General features: G+C 40.2%; 1 protein-coding gene and 1 pseudogene across 1 annotated transcript in view; one reads left to right on the top strand and one right to left on the bottom strand.

The window, feature by feature from the left end:
• MSH2 (mutS homolog 2) overlaps positions 1-21,516 on the top strand; it is a 75,584-nt gene that overhangs the window by 34,879 nt on the left and 19,189 nt on the right. The window contains exon 8 of the mRNA XM_028104039.2: positions 14,494-14,603. Coding sequence (XP_027959840.1) covers positions 14,494-14,603 — 110 coding nt within the window. The remainder of the gene's footprint in view (positions 1-14,493; positions 14,604-21,516) is intronic.
• On the bottom strand, positions 5,311-6,315 carry LOC114209828 (annexin A2 pseudogene; annotated as a pseudogene).

Genomic DNA, 21,516 nt, shown 5'->3' with positions numbered 1-21,516 from the left:
CACAAGCTGGGTGGGGGGCAGAGGGAGAGGGAGAAGCAGACTCCCTGCCGAGCAGGAAGCCCATGCGGGGCCTGATCCCAGGACCCTGAGATCATGACCTGAGCTGAAGGCGGATGTTTAACCCCACTGAGCCATCCAGGCGCCCCTTGTCCTTCCTTTTGAAAGGTCCTTCCTGAGGTGCAAGATTTCTCGCATCAGGGACCACCAATGTGTGCAGAACACCTTGGAACTAGGGAGCTTAAAATGGAGTCTTGCTGGACTTCCTTAAATTTTGCTGGTCTTGTGGGCATATTCCTGTTCTGTAACCAGCCTCTGTAGGAGAACCCTCTGGCACTGGAAGGCCTCACTGAGACCAGGTGCAAATTATCAATCACAAACAGTGCTGACAAGCTGAACAAACCACCCTGATTATCCTCAGATCCATGATTACAAAACAACATGCCTTGACCAGGGATCATCGCCATAAAGGAACTTTAGGAAAACAGTTCAGGCTAATTCCAGGCCTGCTGGAGTGAACCTTTCCAGCACACCTATAAAAGAAAGTTAAGACAAGGGGTCTTTTTTTTTTTATTTTTTTTAAAGATTTTATTTTAGAGAGAGAGAACGTGACAGCACAGCAGGGAGCCCCATGTGGGGCTTGATCCCAGGACTCAGATCACGACCCAGGCCGAAGGCAGCTGCTTAACCAGGCTAGCCACCCAGACACCCCAAGACAAAGGGTCTTGATGATCTCTAACAGTTGACATCAGAATGAAGTTACCAGAATAAAGTGTGCAAAGTCACATATTAATCAATATAGTATTGGTGGATAAAATCAGCTTGCCCTTACAAGCATAGTTTTTAACTTTTAAGTGAACGTAAGTACTAAATTATTTGTTGTAGAAACGTATGAAGTTATATGTCTAATATGTAAAGCATTTTAAATTTCAGAGTTAAAAATCACCATCCCTTAGAACTGTTAAACCTTTCAGTATTATGAGAAAGCTTTTCCTGCAGACAGACTTAAAAAACTCAACTCTATAATGACAAAATAAAAAATAAGCATAGATTTTTTTTTTTAAAGATTTTATTTATTTATTTATTTATTTGACAGAGAGAGACGAGAGAGGGAACATAAGCGGGGGGAGTGGGAGAGGGAGAAAAGCAGGCTTCCTGCTGAGCAGGGAGCCCGATGTTGGGCTCGATCCCAGGACCCTGGGACCATGACCTGAGCTGAAGGCAGACGCTTAACCGACTGAGCCACCCAGGAGCCCCAAAATAAGCATAGCTTTAATTTTATGATAACCTTTTCCCTTAATTATCTCGCCAAGTGTGGAAGATATCTTAAGCACTTACCTTAAAGTACCACTGTATAAAGAGTATTCCCATTCTAGCTAAGGCTCCTCTTTAGACTGATGACGCTTAAAAGCCCTTGCATTTTGTTCTACCCAAGTGGGATTAAAGAAAATGGGTCTTAAATCTTTCCTGTGCCCACATTTCTCTAGTATAGTTTAGGCTGCCATTTACCCTCCTTTTGCTTCAATTTCCTCATCCAGTAAAGGAAGATCTTTTACTGCTGTGCTTTTCTGATTCCATATCCTCTGGCTCCATTTCAACAGGATTAACTGGGAGCACAAGGGGATTAACCAGTAGCAGGGCTATAAGAATTAGATTATAATGGAGATAGGCTTTCTAAATTAGTTCACTCTTAGCCACTTATATCAGCTGTTTTGAATCTTTTCTCTTCTACATCTCTCCCTTCCCATAGGAACAAAAATGCACCCTTGTTCCTGTGTCCTCTAGTACCTACATCTCTTTTTCACATTCTGTTCCCAGCCAAGGTTTAGAAAGCGTACATTTCCATCTTCCATTTGCTCAGTTGCCTTCCAGCCCTGACCACAGCACTGAAATGGCATTTGCGAAGTTACTTATGTTGCTAAATCCAGGAAACACCGTCTGGTCATTATCTTACCAGCTTTCACTGCTGAGTTTGACGGTTTTTTTCCTTCCAGTTTTATTGAGCTATAACTAACATAACATAGTATAGGTTTAGGTGTGCACCATGATTTGAAATATATATGTATCGTGAAATAATTACAATGAGCTCAGTTAACATCTGTCACCTCACAGAGCTTTTTTTCTTGTGTTGAGAACTTTAAAGATCTGATCTCTTAGCAGCTTTCAAATATACAGTACAGTATTTTTTTTTTTTAAAGATTTTATTTATTTATTCATAAGCGACAGAGGGGGAGAGAGAGAGAGAGAAGCAGAGGGAGAAGCAGGCTCCCAAGGAGCAGGGAGCCCGATGCGGGACTCGATTCCAGGATCCTGGGATCATGACCTGAGCCGAAGGCAGACGCTTAACCATCTGAGCCACCCAGGCGCCCTACAGTACAGTATTTTTGACTATAAGTTGCCATGCTATACATTACATCCTCAGAACTTAAATCTTACAACTGGAAGTTTGTACTTTTTGACCACCTTCCTCCATTTCCCCTCCCCCCGCTGCTGGCGAACGCCATTCTTTTCTATTTCTGTGAGATTAATTTTATTAGATTGCACATTTAAGTGAGATCCTAAGTGACTTTCTCTGCCTGACTTCCTTCACTTAGCATAATACCCTCAGGGTCCACCATGTTGTCACAAATGGCAGAGTTTCCTTTTTTATGGCTGGTAATAGTCCATTGTGTATATACACCACATTTTCTTTATCCATTTATCCATCGATGGACACTCAGGTTGTTTCCTTATCTTGACAGGTGTGAGTATACTGCAGTGAACAAGGGAGTGCAGATATCGCTTTGAGAGAATGATTTTCTTTCTTTTAAATATATACCCAGAAGTAGAATTGCTGGATTCTTTTATAGTTTGCTTTTCCCTTAAGAGTCCTCCACCCCAGTTCTGTTTTTGGCCCTTTTTTCATTCAGTAGCAGTAACTTAAAAGCTAGAATTTTTTTTAAAGATTTTATTTATTGGGGCACCTTGGTGGCTTAGTTGGTTAAGCGACTGCTTCGGCTCAGGTCATGATCCCAGGGTCTTGGAGATCAAGCCCTGCATCAGGTTCCCTGCTCAGCGGGAAGCCTGCTTCTCCCTCTCTGTCTGCCGCTCCCCCTGCTTGTGCTCTCCTGCTGTCTTTCTGTCAAATAAATAAAATAAAAAGATATTTATTTATTTATTTAGAGAGAGAGTGAAAGCGAGAGAGATCACAGAGAGAGAGGGAGAAGCAGACTTGCCACTGAGCAGAGAGCCTGATGTGGGTCTCGACCCCAGGAGATCAGGACCTGAGCCAAAGGCAGACACTTAACTGACTGAACCACCCAGGCGCCCCAAAGCTGGGATTTTTGAATGAGTTCTTAGAATGGTCTTGACATTTTATACAAGATTTTGTGTATGTGTATTTTTTCTGGGAAAAGATCTGCAACTTTCATCAGATATTCAAAAGCATATGTAAAACCCCTCTCCCCCAAAGAGAAAGGGTAAAAAATACTGTTGTGCACATTGTTTGGGGAATCTTTCTCATTCCCTGGAATAAGCACAGAAGTTAGGAATTGTGCTTAAGAGTAGCTTGGCTCTCTTCCTCCTGCATATGTGTGGCTCAGTGTACTCAAGAGTCTTGCAACACGTCATTAATTTCCCACTTTTGTGGGGTTATGCTTAAGTTATATACACCTGTGAGAGAACATAACATCTAAATCAAAAGCTTCACATTATCAGTTTGACAGCTGATGTTTGCTGTACGGTGTTTGAAGTCACCCAACCTAGAGAATATTAGAGGAGGAAGACTGTTCCAGGTATTGTGGTGCTACGAGCTATATTTGTTCTTTTCTTTCTGTAAGAAACCTTGGAGGAGGTGCATGGGTGGCTCAGTTGGTTAAGCGTCTGCCTTTGGCTTAAGTCGTGATCCCAGGGTCCTGGAATCGAGCCCTACATCTGGCTCCCTGCTTAACGGGGAGCCTGCTTCTCCCTCTCCGTTTGCACCTCCCCTGCTTGTGCTGTCTCTCTCTCGCTCACTCTTTCTCTCTCTCTCAAATAAATAAAGAAACACTGGAGAGTCTAGGTGTGTCCTAGTCATTAGGAACCTAACTGTTCTGAATTTTGTCTTAAAAAACAACAGAATGGAGGCTCCTGGCTGGCTCAGTCATTGGAGCATGCGACTCTTGATCTCGGGGTTGTGAGTTTGAGCCCCATGTTAGGTTCAGAGATTGCTTACAAACAAAATCATTAAAAAAAAAAAATGGCATTTTGCTGAGTTCAGCATAGCTCTTTAGCCACTGATGTCATGGAGGAAGCCAAAACTGAGGCTAACTTATGAGGAAAATAAACCAAATGCACTGTCCTTAAAGATTTTTCTTACTTATTCTTTATTTATTTGAGAGAGGGAGAGAGAGAGAGAGAGAGAGGAAAGCATGAGCAGGGGAAGGGGCAGAGGGGGAAGAAGCAGCAGACTCCCTACTGAGCAAGGAGTTCGATGTGGGGCTCGATCCCAGGACCCTGAGATCGTGACCTCAGCTGAAGACAGATGCTTAATGACTGAGCCACCCAGGTGCCCATGAATTGCCCCTAAAAGGAGAATCATGATATAAAAAAAATTATTTCTAGGGGCGTCTGGGTGGCTCACTGGTTAGGTGTCCATCTCTTGGTTTTGGCTTAGGTCGTGATCTCAGGGTCATGAGATTGAGCTCCAGTCTCACGTGCTGAGAGTGTGGAGCCACCTTGAGATTGTCCTCTCCCTCTTCCTCTGCCCCTCGTGCCCATATGCACTCTTGTTCAAAAAAAAATTTTTTTTGTATATTAGTATATTGCTAGATATGTTCTCCTATCTTATGGTGTTTTTGGTTTTTGATTAAGTTTAGGTTTAAAGTTATATTAACATTATTCCTAAAAAAAATATTAAAATAAGTTCAGAGACAGCAGAGGGCAGCAGCATGTTAGAAAGCAGACTTGCACTGAGTAATGGAAGGCTTACACTGAATCATCTTCCTCCTCTAAGAAGTAGTTATTTGAAAAATATGCTTGGCTTCCCTTATCCCTTGTAGCTTCTTTTTTTAATTTTTAATTTTTTTTTAAAGTAAAAATTCAGTTTATTTATCTGTTTATGACACAGTACATAAGAGGCAAAGTGTTTCACATCATAGATTTCACTTCCAACTCCTTGGAATGTTCATTCCTTTGGCTAAAAGGAGAGACTAGACACAAGACGCAGGCAATGCTTAAGCACCTGAAATAAGGATGGGGAGGGCACTGCTAATGTCATCCTTACAGGGCTGTTTTCTAGAACTGTTAGCTGGAAACAAAGGAGCACCACTCCTGGATGCTCATCTGTCGTGGGCCTCAGTCATCCCCACCACACAGGTACTGCAGTGCTTCTGATAGTTGACCTTCGTGTCTTGCTGAATGTAGTAGTACAGGGACTTGCAGTGCTCTCTCTTGAATTCAGACCTAATTTTCAACATGTCCACTTCACTGTGAGAGACCATGATTCTAATCAGGACTTTATTGCGAGTCCCCTTGCCTTTCATGGAGTCGTACAGTCGGTCAGCAAAATACGGCAGCTTCTTCTGAATGCACTGGACAAGGTTCAGGAAAGCATTTTCCAGGTCTCCTTTGACCTCCTTGATGCTCTCCAGCATGTCATAAGGGCTGTAGCTCTTGTACCTATCAAATAGTTTCTGGAGGGGACACACACTCCACTCAGTCATGATGCTGATCCATTTGGGCACATCAGTTCCTTTCCTCTTCACTCCAGCATCATAGAGATCCTTGGTCAATCAGTTCATAATCAATGACAGAGCCATCCTCTGCTCTTCTACCCTTTTCAAGGGCAGCCATCAGCTTGCGGAAGTCACCAGATGTGTCAGACACGATGTCCCTCTCCAGATCAGTCTTGCACATTTCTTTGTAGACTCTATTAATTTCCTGAAGCTCTTGGATGGTCCTTGAGCAGATGATCTCAGGGAGTCCTCATCAGTCCCCAGCCCCTTCATGGAGGCTTTCAGCTCAGAAGCATCATACCGAGCAGGCGTTTTCAGTAGGTCCAAAATCGCAGTCTCCAGGTGTCCAGACAAGGCTGACTTGAGTGCTGATGCAAGTTCCTTTTTGGTCCTTCTCTGGTAAGGCGAAGGCAACATCCTGTCTCTGTTCATTGCTGCAGTTGGTCAAAATGTTGACAGTGGTGACCTCATCCACACATTTGGTCTTGGTGGCCGTTTCATTGTTCAGAGCATCACGCTCAGCATCAAAATTGGTGTATACTTTGACCAACCCATATGTACTTGGGGGCATGGAGTGATCACCTTCCAAGCTGAACTTGCAGAGAATTTTGTGAACAGTAGACATTTTGAAGGAAGCTGGGCCTGGCGCCGAGAGCTGCGAGCGTCCCCAGTTGTAGAGCCCCCTTGTAGCTTTTAAAATTAAAAAGTTGAGACAAAACCTAGAATAATGGTATTGTGCATTTAGGGCAAATTTCTGATAGTGCTTAAAACAACTCCTCTAAACATCTAGATTTTTTTTTTAAGATTTTATTTCTTTGACAGAGAGGGACCCAGCGAGAGAGGGAACACAAGCAGGGGGAGTGGGAGAGAGAGAAGTCAGGCTTCCCGTGGAGCAGGGAGCCCGATGTGGGACTCAATCCCAGGACCCTGGGATCATGACCTGAGCCGAAGGCAGATGCTTAATGACTGAGCCACCCAGGTGCCTCTATCTAGATTATTTTATTGGTAAATTTTATTCTAACAGCCATCACACTGAGGCACATAACTTTTCCCTCTTCCCATATCCAATTATTCACGTTTCTGTTTAATTTCTTCTTAAAAACCTCGCATTTGTTATTTTCCCTCCCCTGGTCTGTGCATCCTCCTCAGTGGTTTCATAGTAATGTTTCCTAGCTCATCTCATAATGTCATTTCTTCTCCTTCAGTTCAGAACACATTAATTGCTTTCTCTGACCTGTAGGACCAGAGGGGCCTTGTCTGCATTTTAACAGCAAGTAATTATTTACTGACAAATTACTTTTCCAAGAAGGTTGTACTCATTTCCAGTTCTAGTCAAAAGATTTTTTTTTTTTAAGATTTTATCCATTCATTTGACACACAACACAAGCGGGGGAGCGGCAGGCAGAAGGAGGGGGAGAAGCAGGCTCCCCGTTATGCAGGGAGCCTGATGCGGGGCTCCATCCCAGGAGCCTGAGATCATGACCTGATCGAAGGCAGATGCTTAACTGCCTGAGCCACCCAGGCGCCCCTCCAGTCACAAGATTTATAAGAAAATTTCTTTAGGGACATCTGGTAAAGCGTGTGTCTCTTCATCTAGGCAACAGGCAGGCACCCCCTTGAATCACCCTTTTAGAACAAGAGATGCTCCTAGTGCTCTTAACACTTAGGAAATTACAAGAGTTTATAGGTGCTCTGTGCCAGGAACTGGGGGCAGAGACGGAGATGTTTTCTATTATCTCCCAGGGACTACAAGCACAGGTGTAAAATGATACTCATAAATAATCAGTGGAGTCAGAAGAAAAAGTCATTGTAGAAGAGAAAAGTATTCTTTTGTCAAAATGACAGTAGTAATGAAAATGAGGGGTGGTGTCAGAGAAAGTATTACTTGCAAATGGGGGAACCGAGACAAGTGGTTGTACTTAACAACCACTGGCTAGAGAAACAGACAAGAGAGGGTGAGTGAAGGAAGCAGGCAGGGGCCATGAGGAAGGATGAGAAGGCCATACTGCAGAGTGGCTGACAGCAGGGAAGGAAGAGCAGAGATGGCCTTGCGCCCAGGGTCATCATTCAGTGATTTAATTAGCCATTTTACCATGATTCACCTGCACTTCTACTTCTGTTGGCTTCTTCGTTTAATTTGGGAATTTGTTGGCTCCAGCCTCATATTTGTGTGAACACTTAAACTTTAATTAGCAGTATCTTATCCTCATTTTTTCACTTACCTGGACTTTTAAATACATTTCATAAATACATTAAAGGGGTCAGGTAAAGTTTAATTATGCTTAATAAAACTTTGAGATTGAAATTAATACAAAGAATTTATGTAAAATTAGTCAAGGAAATGTAGGCATAAAATAAATTGTTTAAATTTTTGTTAATTGAAACTCATGTCTTTTCATTATCATTTACCAAAATATTTAATAGAATAAAATGTTAATGCCAGCTTTATAATTAATTTAGACTTCAGGCTGATGTTCTCAGTCATGGACTTACGAACACAAGTCTGATGTAGCAGACTTGTGACTAGTGCCAGGCCTTGGCTCTGAGGGTAGCGTCAGTAGGGCATGTGTAAGGAGGCACTTCTGTCTGCTGTCCAGGACTAGCCTGTAGTTTGTTTTGATTTTAGTGTTACTTGCTCATTTAACTTCATTAGACAGTCCATAGTCATTTTCTTTTTTTTTTTAACTTAAAAACATTTTTTTGGAGTCTAGTTGACACACAGTGATATACGAGTTTCAGGTGTACAACATAGTAACTCAGCAACTCTGTATGTTACGCTGTGCTCGCCACGAGTCTAGCCACCAGCTGTCACCTGAACACCACTGCCTACGCTCCCTGTGCTGAACCTTTCCTCCCTGGGGCTTACTCATCCTATTCCCTTCACGCATTTTACCCATCTCCCCACTCCCACCCCTCTGGCCACCACCAGTCTGTTCTCTGTACTTATGGGTCTGTTTCTGCTTTTTGCTTGTTTTTTAGATTCCACATATAAGTGAAATCATATGATATTTGTTTTTCTCAGTCTGACTTGTTTCACTTAGCATAATACCCTCTAGATCCATCCATGTTGTCACAAATGGCAGGATCTCATCCTTTTTTTTTAATGACTGAGTGATAATCCAGTGTGTGTGTGTGTGTGTGTGTGTGTGTGTGTGTGTGTGTGTGTGTGCGTACGTACATACCACATCTTTTTTTTTCTTAACTTTTTAAAGATTTTATTTATTTGTCAGAGAGCACAAACAGGGGGAGCAGCAGGCTCCCTGCCGAGCAAGGAGCCCGATGCGGGGCTGGATCCCAGGACGCTGGGATCATGACCCGAGCCAAAGGCAGTCGCTTAACCAGCTGAGCCACCCAGGCGTCCCAGTACCACATCTTCTTTATTCATTCAGCTGTCAGTGGACACTTAGGTTGCTTCCATATCTTGGCTATTGCAGATAATGCTATAAACAGAGGGTGCATGTATCTTTTCAAATTAGTGTTTTTGTTTTCTTTGGGTAAAAAATACCCAGTAGTGGAATTACTGGATCATACAGTATTTATATTTTAATTTTTTGAGGCACCTCCATACTGTTTTCCACAATGGCTACACCAGTTTACATTCCCAACAGTGCATAAAGGTTCCTTTTTCTCCACATCCTCACCAACATTCGTTACTTCTTGTCTTATTTATTCTAGCCATTCAACAGGTATAAGGTGATAACTCTTTGTGGTTTTGATTTGTGTTTCCCTGACGATTAATGATGTTGAGCATCTTTTCATGTGTCTCTTGGCCATTTGTATGTCTTAAAAAAAATAGATATGTTTCTATTCAGGTCCTCTGCCTATTTTTAATTGGATTGTTTTTTTGATCTTGAGTTGTATAAATTCTTTTTATATATTTTGGATATTAACTCTTTTTTTTTTTAAGATTTTTTTTTTAGGGCGCCTGGGTGGCTCAGTTGTTAAGCGCCTGCCTTCGACTCAGGTCATGATCCCAGGGTCCTGGGATCAAGTCCTACATTGGGCTTCCTGCTCAGCGGGAGGCCTGCTTCCCCCTCTCCCACTCCCCCTGCTTGTGTTCCTGCTCTTGCTATCTCTCTCTCTATCAAATAAATTTAAAAAAAAAGATTTTTTTTTTATTTGTTTACTGAGAGAGAGAGAGAATGGTAGAGAGAGAGCATGAGAGGGAAGAAGGTCAGAGGGCGAGGCAGACTCCCTACTGAGCAGGGAGCCCAATGCGGGACTCGATCCTGGGACTCCAGGATCATGACCTGAGCCGAAGGCAGTCGCTTAACCAACTGAGCCACCCAGGCACCCTGGATATTAACTCTTTAATGGGTATATCATTTGCAAATATATTCTCCCATTTAGTAGGTTGCCATTTTGTTTTGTTGATGGTTTCCTTCACTGCAAAAGCTTTTTATTTTGGTGTAGTCCCAGTCAACTTTTGCTTTTGCTTCCCTTGCCTTAGGAGACGTGTCTAGAAAACAGTTGCTATAGCCAGTGTCAAAGAAATTACTGCCAATGTTTTCTTCTAGGAGTTTTATGGTTTCATGTTTCACAGTTAGGGCTTTAATCCATTTCGAGTTTATTTTTGTGTATGCTGTCAGCAACTTCAAGAAGTTATAATAAATCTTCTAGTGGCTGGCAGTGAATTGGAGTTCCTACAGAAATATATTTAAAGGGGGCGCCGGGGTGGCTCAGTCGTTAAGTGTCTGCCTTCTGCTCAGGTCATGATCCCAGGGTCCTAGGATCGAGCCCTGCATTGGGCTCCCTGCTCCATGGGGAGCCTGCTTCTCCCTCTCCCACTTCCCGTGCTTCTGTTATCTCTCTTGCTGTGTCTCTCTCTGTCAAATAAATAAAATCTTTAAAAAAATTTAATGATTTGATTTACTTGGACCTTTCATATTTTGGTTCACTTAGGAAGCTAACAGTTATTTCCTTGTGTCATCTTTGGTATGCTTGCTAGATGAGTGTTGTGTGTATCAAAACTAATGACCAGTGATTGCTTCACCAGTCCCTTGCTTCCTTCCTTCAATAAGTCATTCATTCAACAGATAGGTGTTGTCCTAGGAGGTACAACAGTACATGTGACAGATAATGTCCCTGTTCTTATGGAGGGCAGCAGTAGTGGAAGGATAGAGGGAGACAGACAATAAACATCAGTGAGCAAGAATTTCAAGTAGTAATAAGTATAGTAAAGGAAGTATAATATATTGATATGATAGAGTGACTTGGCTGGGACCAGGGAGACACTCGATCTTTTGGTCAAGGATGGTATCTCTGGAATTGCTGTCTGAGTTCCACAACTTGACTGATGGAAGGAGCCAGCTGTTTTAAGATCTGGGGGGAGGCTAGTGGGACCAGCTAGTGCAAGTGCCTAAGGCTTAACTTGTTGACAGAGTGAGGGAAGGCTAGAGTGGTCAGGCACAGAGATAGAGAATAAGGGCCATGTTAGGAGTAGAAGCCAGAGAGGTAAGGCCTATTTGAGGTTTTTAATTTTTTGTGTGCTGTGGACCCTAAATAAAGTCTATGAACCCCTTTTCAGAATAGTGTTTTTAAATGCATAAAGTAATGCAGACTTGCAGAAGAAACCAATTATATTGAAACACAATCAAAATATAAAACAAACTGGATAAAGAAATCCTTTTTACTAATGCATTAAATAACATGATCTGAGTGAAGTTCTACTAAGGTCTTAAGTTTTGAACTAATAATGAGTTTAAATGATACTTAAAATTTTATCTCCCAAAACTGTAATATGATATGAAAATATATCTGGGATTTTGATTGATGACAAAGACATAGGTACTGGGAATACTACTGTGGTGTATTGCACACATTAATAATGGAAGGAGATGATGGGTGCCTGGGTGGCTCAGTTGGTTGAGCGACTGCCTTCGGCTCAGGTCATGATCCTGGAGTTCCGGGATCAAGTCCCGCATAGGGCTATCTGCTCGGCGGGGAGTCTGCTTCTCCCTCTGACCTTCTTCCCTCTCGTGCTCTCTCTCATTCTCTTTCTCTCAAATAAATAAAAAAAATCTTAAAAAAAATAATGGAAGGAAATCTCAGATTCTAGTTAGATGTTAGAGAAAATGAAGTTGGAATTTTTTTCTTTTCTGTGTTTATGTAGTACTTTGAATTTAAGGGTCTGTAGTCTTTGCGTTAAGACCCTGGAATAGATTGTGTAGGGCCTTCTAGGCTGTGTTAACAAGTGAAAAATGGAGTTAATAAAAAACCAATTGGTGTCCATCACTTGATGAATGGATAAATAAAATGTGCTATATCTGAATAATGTGATATATTTGTCAATAAAAAGAAATGAAGTATGGATGCATGGTGCCACATGGATGAACCTTGAAAACATTATGCTAAGTGAAAAAGTCAGTCACGGTATCATATCCATTTATGTGAAATATGCAGAATAGGCAGATCTATAGATACAGAAGTGGATTAGAGGTTGCCTGGGCTTGGGAGGAGTGGCCGGAGGTTGGAGAGTAATGGTAAGTTACTGCTAATGGGTACAGGGTTCCCTTTTTCTTTGAGAGCAGTGACAGTGTTCGAAAATGGATCGTAGTAGTCATCACACAAATCTGTGAATAAACTAAAAACCATTGGATTTTACACTTTAAAATGGAGAGTTTGGTATGTGAATTATATCTCAGTAAAGCTATTATTTTTAATTTAAAAAACCATAACCATTTGGGAAAAAAAAAACCCAGTTGGAAATTGACAGCTGGGGCTCGGTACAAATTAAAGGTAGGGGCAAGAATTCAAGATGTTAGTGAAAGTTTGCAGGATAAGGAGCAGGTGAGCTCAGAGGGGCCTATTGACTCTGAGAAGAGTTGCAGCAAGGTGGGCCTTATGTGTTTGAGGGACCCGAGGACATGTTGAGGGTGATAGGTTCTGAAGGTTGTACAGGTATTTCTGTAATAATACCACGTGTTTATTAGCAAACTTCAGTGTCGTGTCTTAGAAAACATAACAGAACTTACAGAAGAAATGGAGTTAAAGTAGACCTCAAAGTATATGAAAATTTTAAAAGGATTACTAGCAAAAGCATTAGCAAACTTTAATGAAACAGTAGCCTACATATATGTCCATTGCATTTGTACCCAGGACGAGCATCAGGTGACTCTTTGCATGAAGCCTTAAAGTCTAGGGTTCTTGTTCCTCCTTTGAGATGCCCTGTAAGGCTGTTTGCTTCTAATAAAGGTCAGTTTCACAAAAGTTAAACATCCAAACCAGGGTAGAGAATTTAGTTTAAAAATTTTTTTTTCTTTTGAACACCAGCAAATGTTTTTGTACCTTTCATCTATACTCTGCTTTTCTTTGTGTCTTAGCATAGTGGTAAGTACACGGGCCAGTAGGTCAACTACTCCAAGGTCTTCATATATTGCTAAGTTTACTCTTTAATTGTGTGTAAGCTTGCCCTTGATCACTTCAGAACACTAATGGGCTAAGAAAAAATCATTTGTGAACCAGTGCCACCTCTGCGCCTTGCTTCCATTATTCCCCTATTTACCAATAGCATATGAACTAGCTAATTCAGAATAAAGAACCAGGGGTTGAAGCACAACAGACATTATGTGGGCAAAGTGTTGTTTATAGACTGTCTAAATAATGTTTCACACATACGTACTATTTTCTAAATATGTGTAGATGCTGTTGTGATTAATAAAACATGAATTCTTGAAATAATTTTGCCGACTTCATATTTTTTCATCTTTTTCTCAATTAACTACTGCTACTTCTAGAAAAGGTTAGGAACTATTGCTTTGGAGCAAAATGCAGTAGGCTAGAGATCATTTGCAGAATACTTGTAAAAGAATTTATTGGAGATCAGAAAAAAAAAATCCTTGCAGTGTAACCAATAACAATATGTGGTAACAGTAGCTCAGCTCCTGTTAAGTGTCAAGCATATTATGTTAAGTGTTACATAAAGTTACCTCATTTATTCCTCTTCTGGGTTGCTGTTATTACTCCTGCTGACCCGGAAAAGGGACTCAGTAACATGCTCCAGATCACAGAGCCAATAGGCAGCAGAGTTGGGGTTGGCACCCAGGTCTGTACTCATGCCTTTCACACTATAGACTCTGCTGCTTCACTTACTCCTCATACAGTTCCCCAGCATGTGCTCTTAAATAGCATCAGGTAAAGTGCCAGTGTAAATACTTGGCTTGATTTAACCTCTGTTAATTGGAACACTGTATTATTAATGGAAATTGGGGATAGAAGGTAAGTTAGGGGCATTTTATTTTAATGACTTGGACTTTGGGTTATTAAATCTGTGAAGAAATACAGTTCATTTAGTTGTAATTAATTTCATGTTTCTGCATCTCTAGTGCTCTTTATGAAGGAGATTACAGACAGGTAGGGGAGGCAGTGTTTTATTAGGAAGCTTTGAGTGCCAGATGATCTTCCTTCCTATAAAATAAATATAAACACATTTGAATTAAAGTATGGGAGGGCTCCTGGGTGGCCCAGTTGGTTAAGTGACTGCCTTCAGCTCAGGTCATGATCTGGAGTCCCAGGATCGAGTCCCACATCGGGCTCCCTGCTCAGCAGGGAGTCTGCTTCTCCCTCTGACCCTCTTCCCTCTCGTGCTCTCTGTCTCTCATTCTCTCTCTCTCAAATAAATAAATAAAATCTTAAAAAAATAAAATAAAATACAGGAGTAGATAGTAACTTTGGAGACCTGCTGCACTACTTGTGCTTTTTGGATCACATGCTGTTTATTGTCTCAGATGAATTTTTATGATGTGTGGTCTTGTATTTTTCAAAATAGGACCATTTTATTTTATTATTTTTTGCTTTCTTTTAGGAAAACACCAGAGTTTATTGTTGGCAGTTTTTGTCACTCCTTTTATTGATCTTCGTTCTGATTTCTCCAAATTTCAGGAAATGATAGAAACAACTTTAGATATGGATCAGGTATGTAATCTACTCTTGAATTTAAGCAGCAAAGTATTTTTGAAATGCATGTCAGAAAACTTTTCATATTCTCTTTTTTTAGTATTTAATTTTGGTATTTTTATGAAGCACCTTTGAGATCGTGGACATAAAATTAAATGATGGGGCAAGTTTGTTGTTTTCTTAAAAATAATAATTGTTTTGGTGGATGAAGAAAGATTAACAGGAAATGAATGTTGGGCATAACTGGCCTGATTAAAGGAAATCTCACAAGTAAAAGATTTCACATGTGCAATCTGAATTTTCTTTAATTTCAAGAGAGAAGGAAAATTGTAGTTACTGAAAAAGAGAAGATAAAGGTAAATATGGAACACGAGAGAAGGCAACTTCTCCTTTATTTTCCATGTAGGGAAGTGTTTGGGGGAAGAGGGTAGAATATGTGTGTATCTCCTGAATAGTTGTTGATATAACTAAAAAGTTAACCATACTCTAAATATTGTTTAGTTCCAAATTCTTGTTAGTTGAGAAGAGCATTTAGGGTGTAAGCGATCTGTATCCTCAGGTTTATAACAATATTAAGCAGTAATTTATATATAAAGTGGGAATAGTTCTGAAATAGTTGAAAATATCCTTGTATGAAAATGAATTTGAAAGCAAATTTAATCAAATGGTAAAATTTACTGTCAGAAGTTTGTAGAACAAATTTAATATGGGGCCGTTGAATGTAGGGTTTTTCAGTTTTGTGACTTTAAAAATAATAGCTTTAAAATTTTCTACACTAAATTTTCTGTCAAAAATGATGCAGGGAATATGTGCTCTCACATCATTCATATTAAAGTAATAGTTTGCTTTGCTAATTGTTAGATTCTTTGCATTCTTAATAACTGGATTTGAGTTAATGTTTGCCCTGTGGGATGTCGATTTACTTGTTTTTACTGGATTGTTAACTGAGATTTCAAATGGTCAGGCCCCACTCACTCTGCGCTCGGTTTTACAGACCTGTGTATATGCGTATGTAGGTGTAGGTGCTTTACTTCCCTGGTGCTGCCTTGTCCGTGATAGGCCCAAGCAGCCAAAAAACTTGTATTGTTCGCCCCTCATTTGGGAAAACTTGCATTTTAGCTATTGTTACGTCACTCTGTAATGTTGCTTTTAGTGGAATGATTTTAGGTGTACAACTTTCAGATCAGTGGGGGCCAGAGATACTGCTCACAGACATGCTGAAACCACCTCTGCTACCAGGAGCTGGGGGTGTGGCCTTACCGGTGATGGGGCAGAGCTGGATATTTGGAAATGGTCTTTATTTATTTTTTTAAGTTTTTATTTATTTACTGGGGGCGGGGGGACAAGCACACTCCTCACGGAGGACCCTGAGATCATGACCTGAGCTGAAACCAAGAGTCAGATGCTTGACTGAGCCACCCAGGCGCCCCTGTGAACATCTTTAAATGAAAGCACGTAAAGGTGTAGTTCTTGGTGGGTAATAAAAGCTCTGACTAAAATAGGGAGGTGGGAAGGCAAGAATCAGAACGTTTCATTGTCTCTGCAGCTTAGCTGAAATGCTGCCCTTGATTTTGCCCTTTGTGGTGAACTTTATTCTTCTAAAAGTTGCCACGCTTTAATATTGTGGGTCTCAAATGTAAGCATGTATCAGAACCACCTGGTGGGCTTGCTGAAACAGATTGCTGGGCTCCATCCCCAGAATGAGAATCTTTCAGTCTGGGGTGGGGCTAGAAAATTTGCATTTCTCACATGTACCCAAATGATGCTGCTTGTCTGCGGACCACACTTTGAGAACTACTTGCTAATAAAATAAATTACTCCTAATAAATTAGGAATGCAATCATATTTCAAAGTGAGAATGAGCATGTGATTTCTTTTCACCAATATGCAGCCTGCTGCAAGTGCTGTGCTCTTGGGCAATCACTGGGCATTATCTGGCCAGAGGTTGGTATGTATAAATTGGGAATGTTTAAGAGTTTCTTAAAATTTATAGCCCCTCTGTCAGTATACAGATCTTCTTTTGAAGACCCCATGCAGCTGCCTTTTTATCTTGGTCATCACATTCACAGCCTGCCCAATAGATGTGGAGGCCCTGCCTAATAGGACCTCTCTTCTCCCTCTCCTGCTCTTGGACAGTAAAAGCTATCTCCTGCAGTAAGCATTTTGTTTGCATTATATACAAGATGTTAGCCATTACTATGATAATTACAAAAAGCAGCAGGATGATAAAATGCTGGATACTTTTGTTTCATATTATGCGTTTTGATGTACTCCCTCCCCACCTTCTGGCCTTCCATCCCTCCTGTCATGCAGTATTTTGACCACATAGATCCAGCCCTTGGGATACATACCTACTGGCAGCAAATAAGCCAAAATGATGATGTACCCAAATACCAGAATGTAAATTTTTAAAGTGTTTTCTTTATTTGAAGCTTTTCTACTTAATGAGGGTAACACATACTATTAGAACAAGTGAAACAAAATGATACAAAGAAGTATAGAGGCAAAAGTGACCATTCTTCCCTCTTCAGATGAACAATATTGGCAACCTGGTCAGCTTCCTCCAGCTCCATTATACTCTCTTTCCTTATTGTGGGTTAAGATTTTTTACTTTGATCTGAAATACTTGACACATATCTGTTAAACTAGACTATCCTGTGACTGTAAAATAGTGTTAATTCTCGATTAATGCTATGGGATTAGAGTACTGTAAGATTTTGTGTCTGGGAAGAGTGGATTTTAGGAAGGCAAGCAGTGCAATTATATGGATATAGGCTGGAAAAGAAGAGGTCATTTGTCCTAATTTCATTGCTGTCACTTAAGATTATAACAAACCTTGATTTCTTAATCTGAAAGTAGAACATTAAGTAGTTAACTTTGTAGGGGAGAAAAAACCTTTTTTTCTGTTCTCTTCTGTTGGTTGTTTGGAGGTCTGCTAATTAAACTGATAAACAGATTAGCAAGAGAACAGACAGATTTTTGAGTTCACAGAAAAGTGTGAGTCAAGGAGGCTGTTAGAATTTGGGGCTTATATACTGTTGGGGAATAGGAGAGGGAAAAGGGGCACTTAGGGGAAGACAAATGACTTCTAGAACTGATTTATGAGCCCTTTGGAGAATAGATGGAGGATATGATCATTTGACTTCCTTGGTTGTGAAACTCTTGGGAGGGGATTTACAACAACTGAGTTCTTTTGGGAGGCTCTGCTTTTAGGGAGATAAGAGAGTTCAGAAACAAAGTCTATTCTCGGATGCTTTCATCTTGGAATAATTTTTATGCCATTATGGCATATTCTGGACCCCTCATCAACAATAAGTACTGTGTCAGTAAGATTTGAGTTGTGGATTTCCTTTTTTTTTTTTTCCCCTCTGAGTAGACTGAGGTTAAACTCAGTATCAGTCAGGACTCTTTATTTTGCACATAACTTAAACCTCAGTACACCCTGGCTTATGAAATTAGAAGTCTAGAAATAGGGTAGGCTTTAATGTAGAGTTGCTTGATCCAGCAGCTCAATGATACCATTCCAAAGGACCTAATTTCTTGAACTCTTCTGTCTTTGTGATTTGAATTTCAGCTAAACGCTGGTTCCTCTTTGGTCCTGGGTTGGCTGCCTACCAGTAGCAATTCATGCAACATTCCAAGGAAGAATCCTGCAAGTTGCCTTGTTGGGACCATTTAAGCAGTGATTGTGGCCAGGGATATAGAATGTGATGATGGGCCTAAGATAACTAGGGGTGGGTTATCCCTCTGTTGGAGATACAGAAAATGAGAGAGCACTACTGGGAAGGCGGAAGAAGGGGAATGACTGTGGTATAGACAGCCAGCCATATCTACTAAGATACAGTCCTGTAACTAAAGGCTTTCATGTTTTATAGTGTGATGCTGTCTTTTAAATAAATATGATTCCTAGTTAAAACCTGCTCTAGATTCTCTAGGGAATCAGCCTAATATAATATCTTCTTTATTCTGTTATAAACCTTTAAACTTAGCTTGGGTTATAAAGTGAATTCAACCCTTCACTGTCACTGTAGATATTTGTAATGAATTTATGCATTTAAATTACATGACTCAGAACTACTTTGAACAAACCTCAGAGGATAGCAATCATTTCATGTATGATTTCTGAAAGCTTTACTCATGTTTTCCAGCTGTGCACTTAAGGAGCTTAAGTGATGAAGGGAGCAGTCATTTACATGCATGGTTGGGTTAATTTGTCTTTTTTTCTAGGCTTAGCTTTGTATCTAATGCTTCAGGTGTTTCTGTGCTTTCCATAAATCTTACGGAAAGATTTTCTATTTTTGAAATAAATAGAAACATAGATCTATACTGCCCCCAGGACAAGGCTCAAAAAGGCAATGGGTTTGCACCAAAAAATAATGTCAGTTAGATTGGGTGGTTCAGTGAGATATATTAAATTTTAAAATCTTTCTATCCTGTATTTGAGCATTTTATCTTTTAGTATTAGTCTTCACTACACTCATTGACGTTTCCTCTATTATTGGAAAAGTAGTAACGTTAGGTAAATCTTTACTGACAATACTGGGACAGAAAAAATTGAAATAGTTTTTGAAAAAGCCACAGTTGCATGATCCTAATACAACTATATCATTGTGTGAGTATATATATGTAAGCTGTAAAGATACTGTAGTATATAAATGCTTCAGTATTTTTGTTCTTGGACATGAAAAAAAAAATCAAAAAAGGAAGTATTCATATTCTCTCACCTAGAATTATCTCTAAATACATGTTGATATTTTTGCTTATAGTTGTCCTTATTTTCTATTTTTTATTTTTATTTTTTGATTGAAGTATAGTTGACACACTATGTTAACATTAGTTTCAGGTGTACAACATGGACAACTCAACGTGTAATGCTGTGCTCACCATACAACGCTACTACAGTACCATTTACATTCCCTAAGCTGTACCTTTCATCCCGGAGACTCATTTCATAACTGAAAGCCTGTACTTCCCACTCCCCTCAGCTGGTCTTGCCCATCCTCCCATCCCTCTCCCTTCTGGCAGTTACCAGTTCTTTGTATTTATGGGTCTGACTGTTAACTGCTTTTGTTTGTTGGTGGACCTTCCGGTTATTTCTGACTCTCAGCTATTATGAATAAGGCTTTTGTGAACAGTGATACACAAGTATTTGAGTACCTGTTTCCAGTTCTTTTAGGTACTTATTTAGGAATAGAATTGCTGGGTCATATGGAAATGTTACGTTTAACTTTTTGAGGAATCACTAAATTGTTTTTCAAAGTGTCTGTACCATTTAATATTCCCACCAGCAATATAGGAGGATTCCATTTCTTCACACTGTTGCTAATAATTATTCTTTTTTTTCTAAGATTTATATATTTTAGAGCGAGAGAGTGAGAAAGCGGGTGCTTGTGGGGGGTGGCAGTCAGAGGGAGAGGGAGAGAAATACTCAAGTAGACTCCTTGCTGAGTGCAGAACCCAACGAAGGGCTCAGTCCTAGGACCCAGAGATCATGACCTGAGCCAAAATCAAGAGTTGACTGCTTAACCAACTGATGAGCCATCCACGTGCCCCTATTCTTTGTTTCTGGGGTATTTGTCTTAATAGCCAATCTAGTGGATGTGAAGTGGTATTTCATTATGATTTTGATTTACATTACCCTGGTGGCTGATGATGTTGGGCATGTTTTCATATGTTTGGTGGCCGTTTATTTGTATATCTTTGGAGAAATTTCTTTTTTTTTTAAGATTTTATGTATTTGAGAGAGCGAGCACATGAGGGGGGGAGGGTCAGAGGGAGAAGCAGACTCCCTGCTGAGCAGGGAGCCTGATGCAGGACTCGATCCTGGGACTCCAGCATCATGACCTGAGCCGAAGGCAGTCTCTTAACCAACTGAGCCACCCAGACGCCCTGGGGAAATTTCTGTTCAGATCCTTTGCTCATTTTAAAATTGGGTTGTCTTTTTGTTGTTGAGTTAGAAGAGTTCTATATATATTCTGGATATTAGACCCTTGTTCTAAAAAATACATACTTTGAGTTTTCCACTTGCCTCAAGTTGTTCATAGCGATGCTTATTATTTTTTAAAAACACTGCTGTATTTGCAGATATATTCCCTGCTTATTTTTAATATAATTTGTACCTCCCCCAACATTTCCTCCTTTCCATAGTTTGGGTTTTTTTTAGAGAATCGGTTTGTGACTTTTTAAATCCTCTTTTGTATCTGCTTTTTATTTCATTAATTTCAGTTCTTACATATATTTTTCCACCTATTTTTTTTTTTACCTCTTTAGTTGAGTGCTCACTATTTTTCCAGCCTTTTTTTTTTCAGGAAGCATTTAAGATTGCACTTTTCTTTCTATGTGTTGCTTTAGCTGAATGTATCCTATAAGTTTTTAAAGGTACAGTCTCTTACTCAGTTTTCAGAATTTTACTCCTGTTTCATTTCTTTTTTTTTTTTAAAGATTTTATTTATTTATTTGAGAGAGAGAGAATGAGAGATAGAGAGCACGAGAGGGAAGAGGGTCAGAGGGAGAAGCAGACTCCCTGCTGAGCAGGGAGCCCGATGTGGGACTCGATCCCGGGACTCCAGGATCATGACCTGAGCCGAAGGCAGTCGCTTAACCCACTGAGCCACCCAGGCGCCCCTCCTGTTTCATTTCTAAGCTTGGTATGTGTCAGTTTGATAAAAGTTCTCAGTGTAGTTGAGGATCATGTGTGCTCCCTAATTCTGGTTGCAGAGTTTTCTGTATGTCCATTAGATTAGATAAAGCTTTAGTTTTGTTCACATTGTCTGTATGCTTGCTAATTTTTGATCTGCTGAGTTATTGAGAGAAATGTGGATTTCTTTATATAGTTCAGTCCATTATTGCTTTATTTTCAATACACAGCTGTACTTTTCTTTGTGGTGAACTGAACCTTCATCATTCTTTAGGGACAGTATTCTTAGTAATG

This window comes from Eumetopias jubatus, unplaced genomic scaffold, assembly GCF_037043125.1.
Source record: "Eumetopias jubatus isolate StellerSeaLion01/CBP00866 unplaced genomic scaffold, mEumJub1_p1.0 scaffold_9, whole genome shotgun sequence".
In the NCBI taxonomy this organism is placed as follows: domain Eukaryota; kingdom Metazoa; phylum Chordata; class Mammalia; order Carnivora; family Otariidae; genus Eumetopias; species Eumetopias jubatus.
Note: the sequence above shows the minus strand (reverse complement) of the source record. Positions and strands in the feature narration are given on the sequence as shown.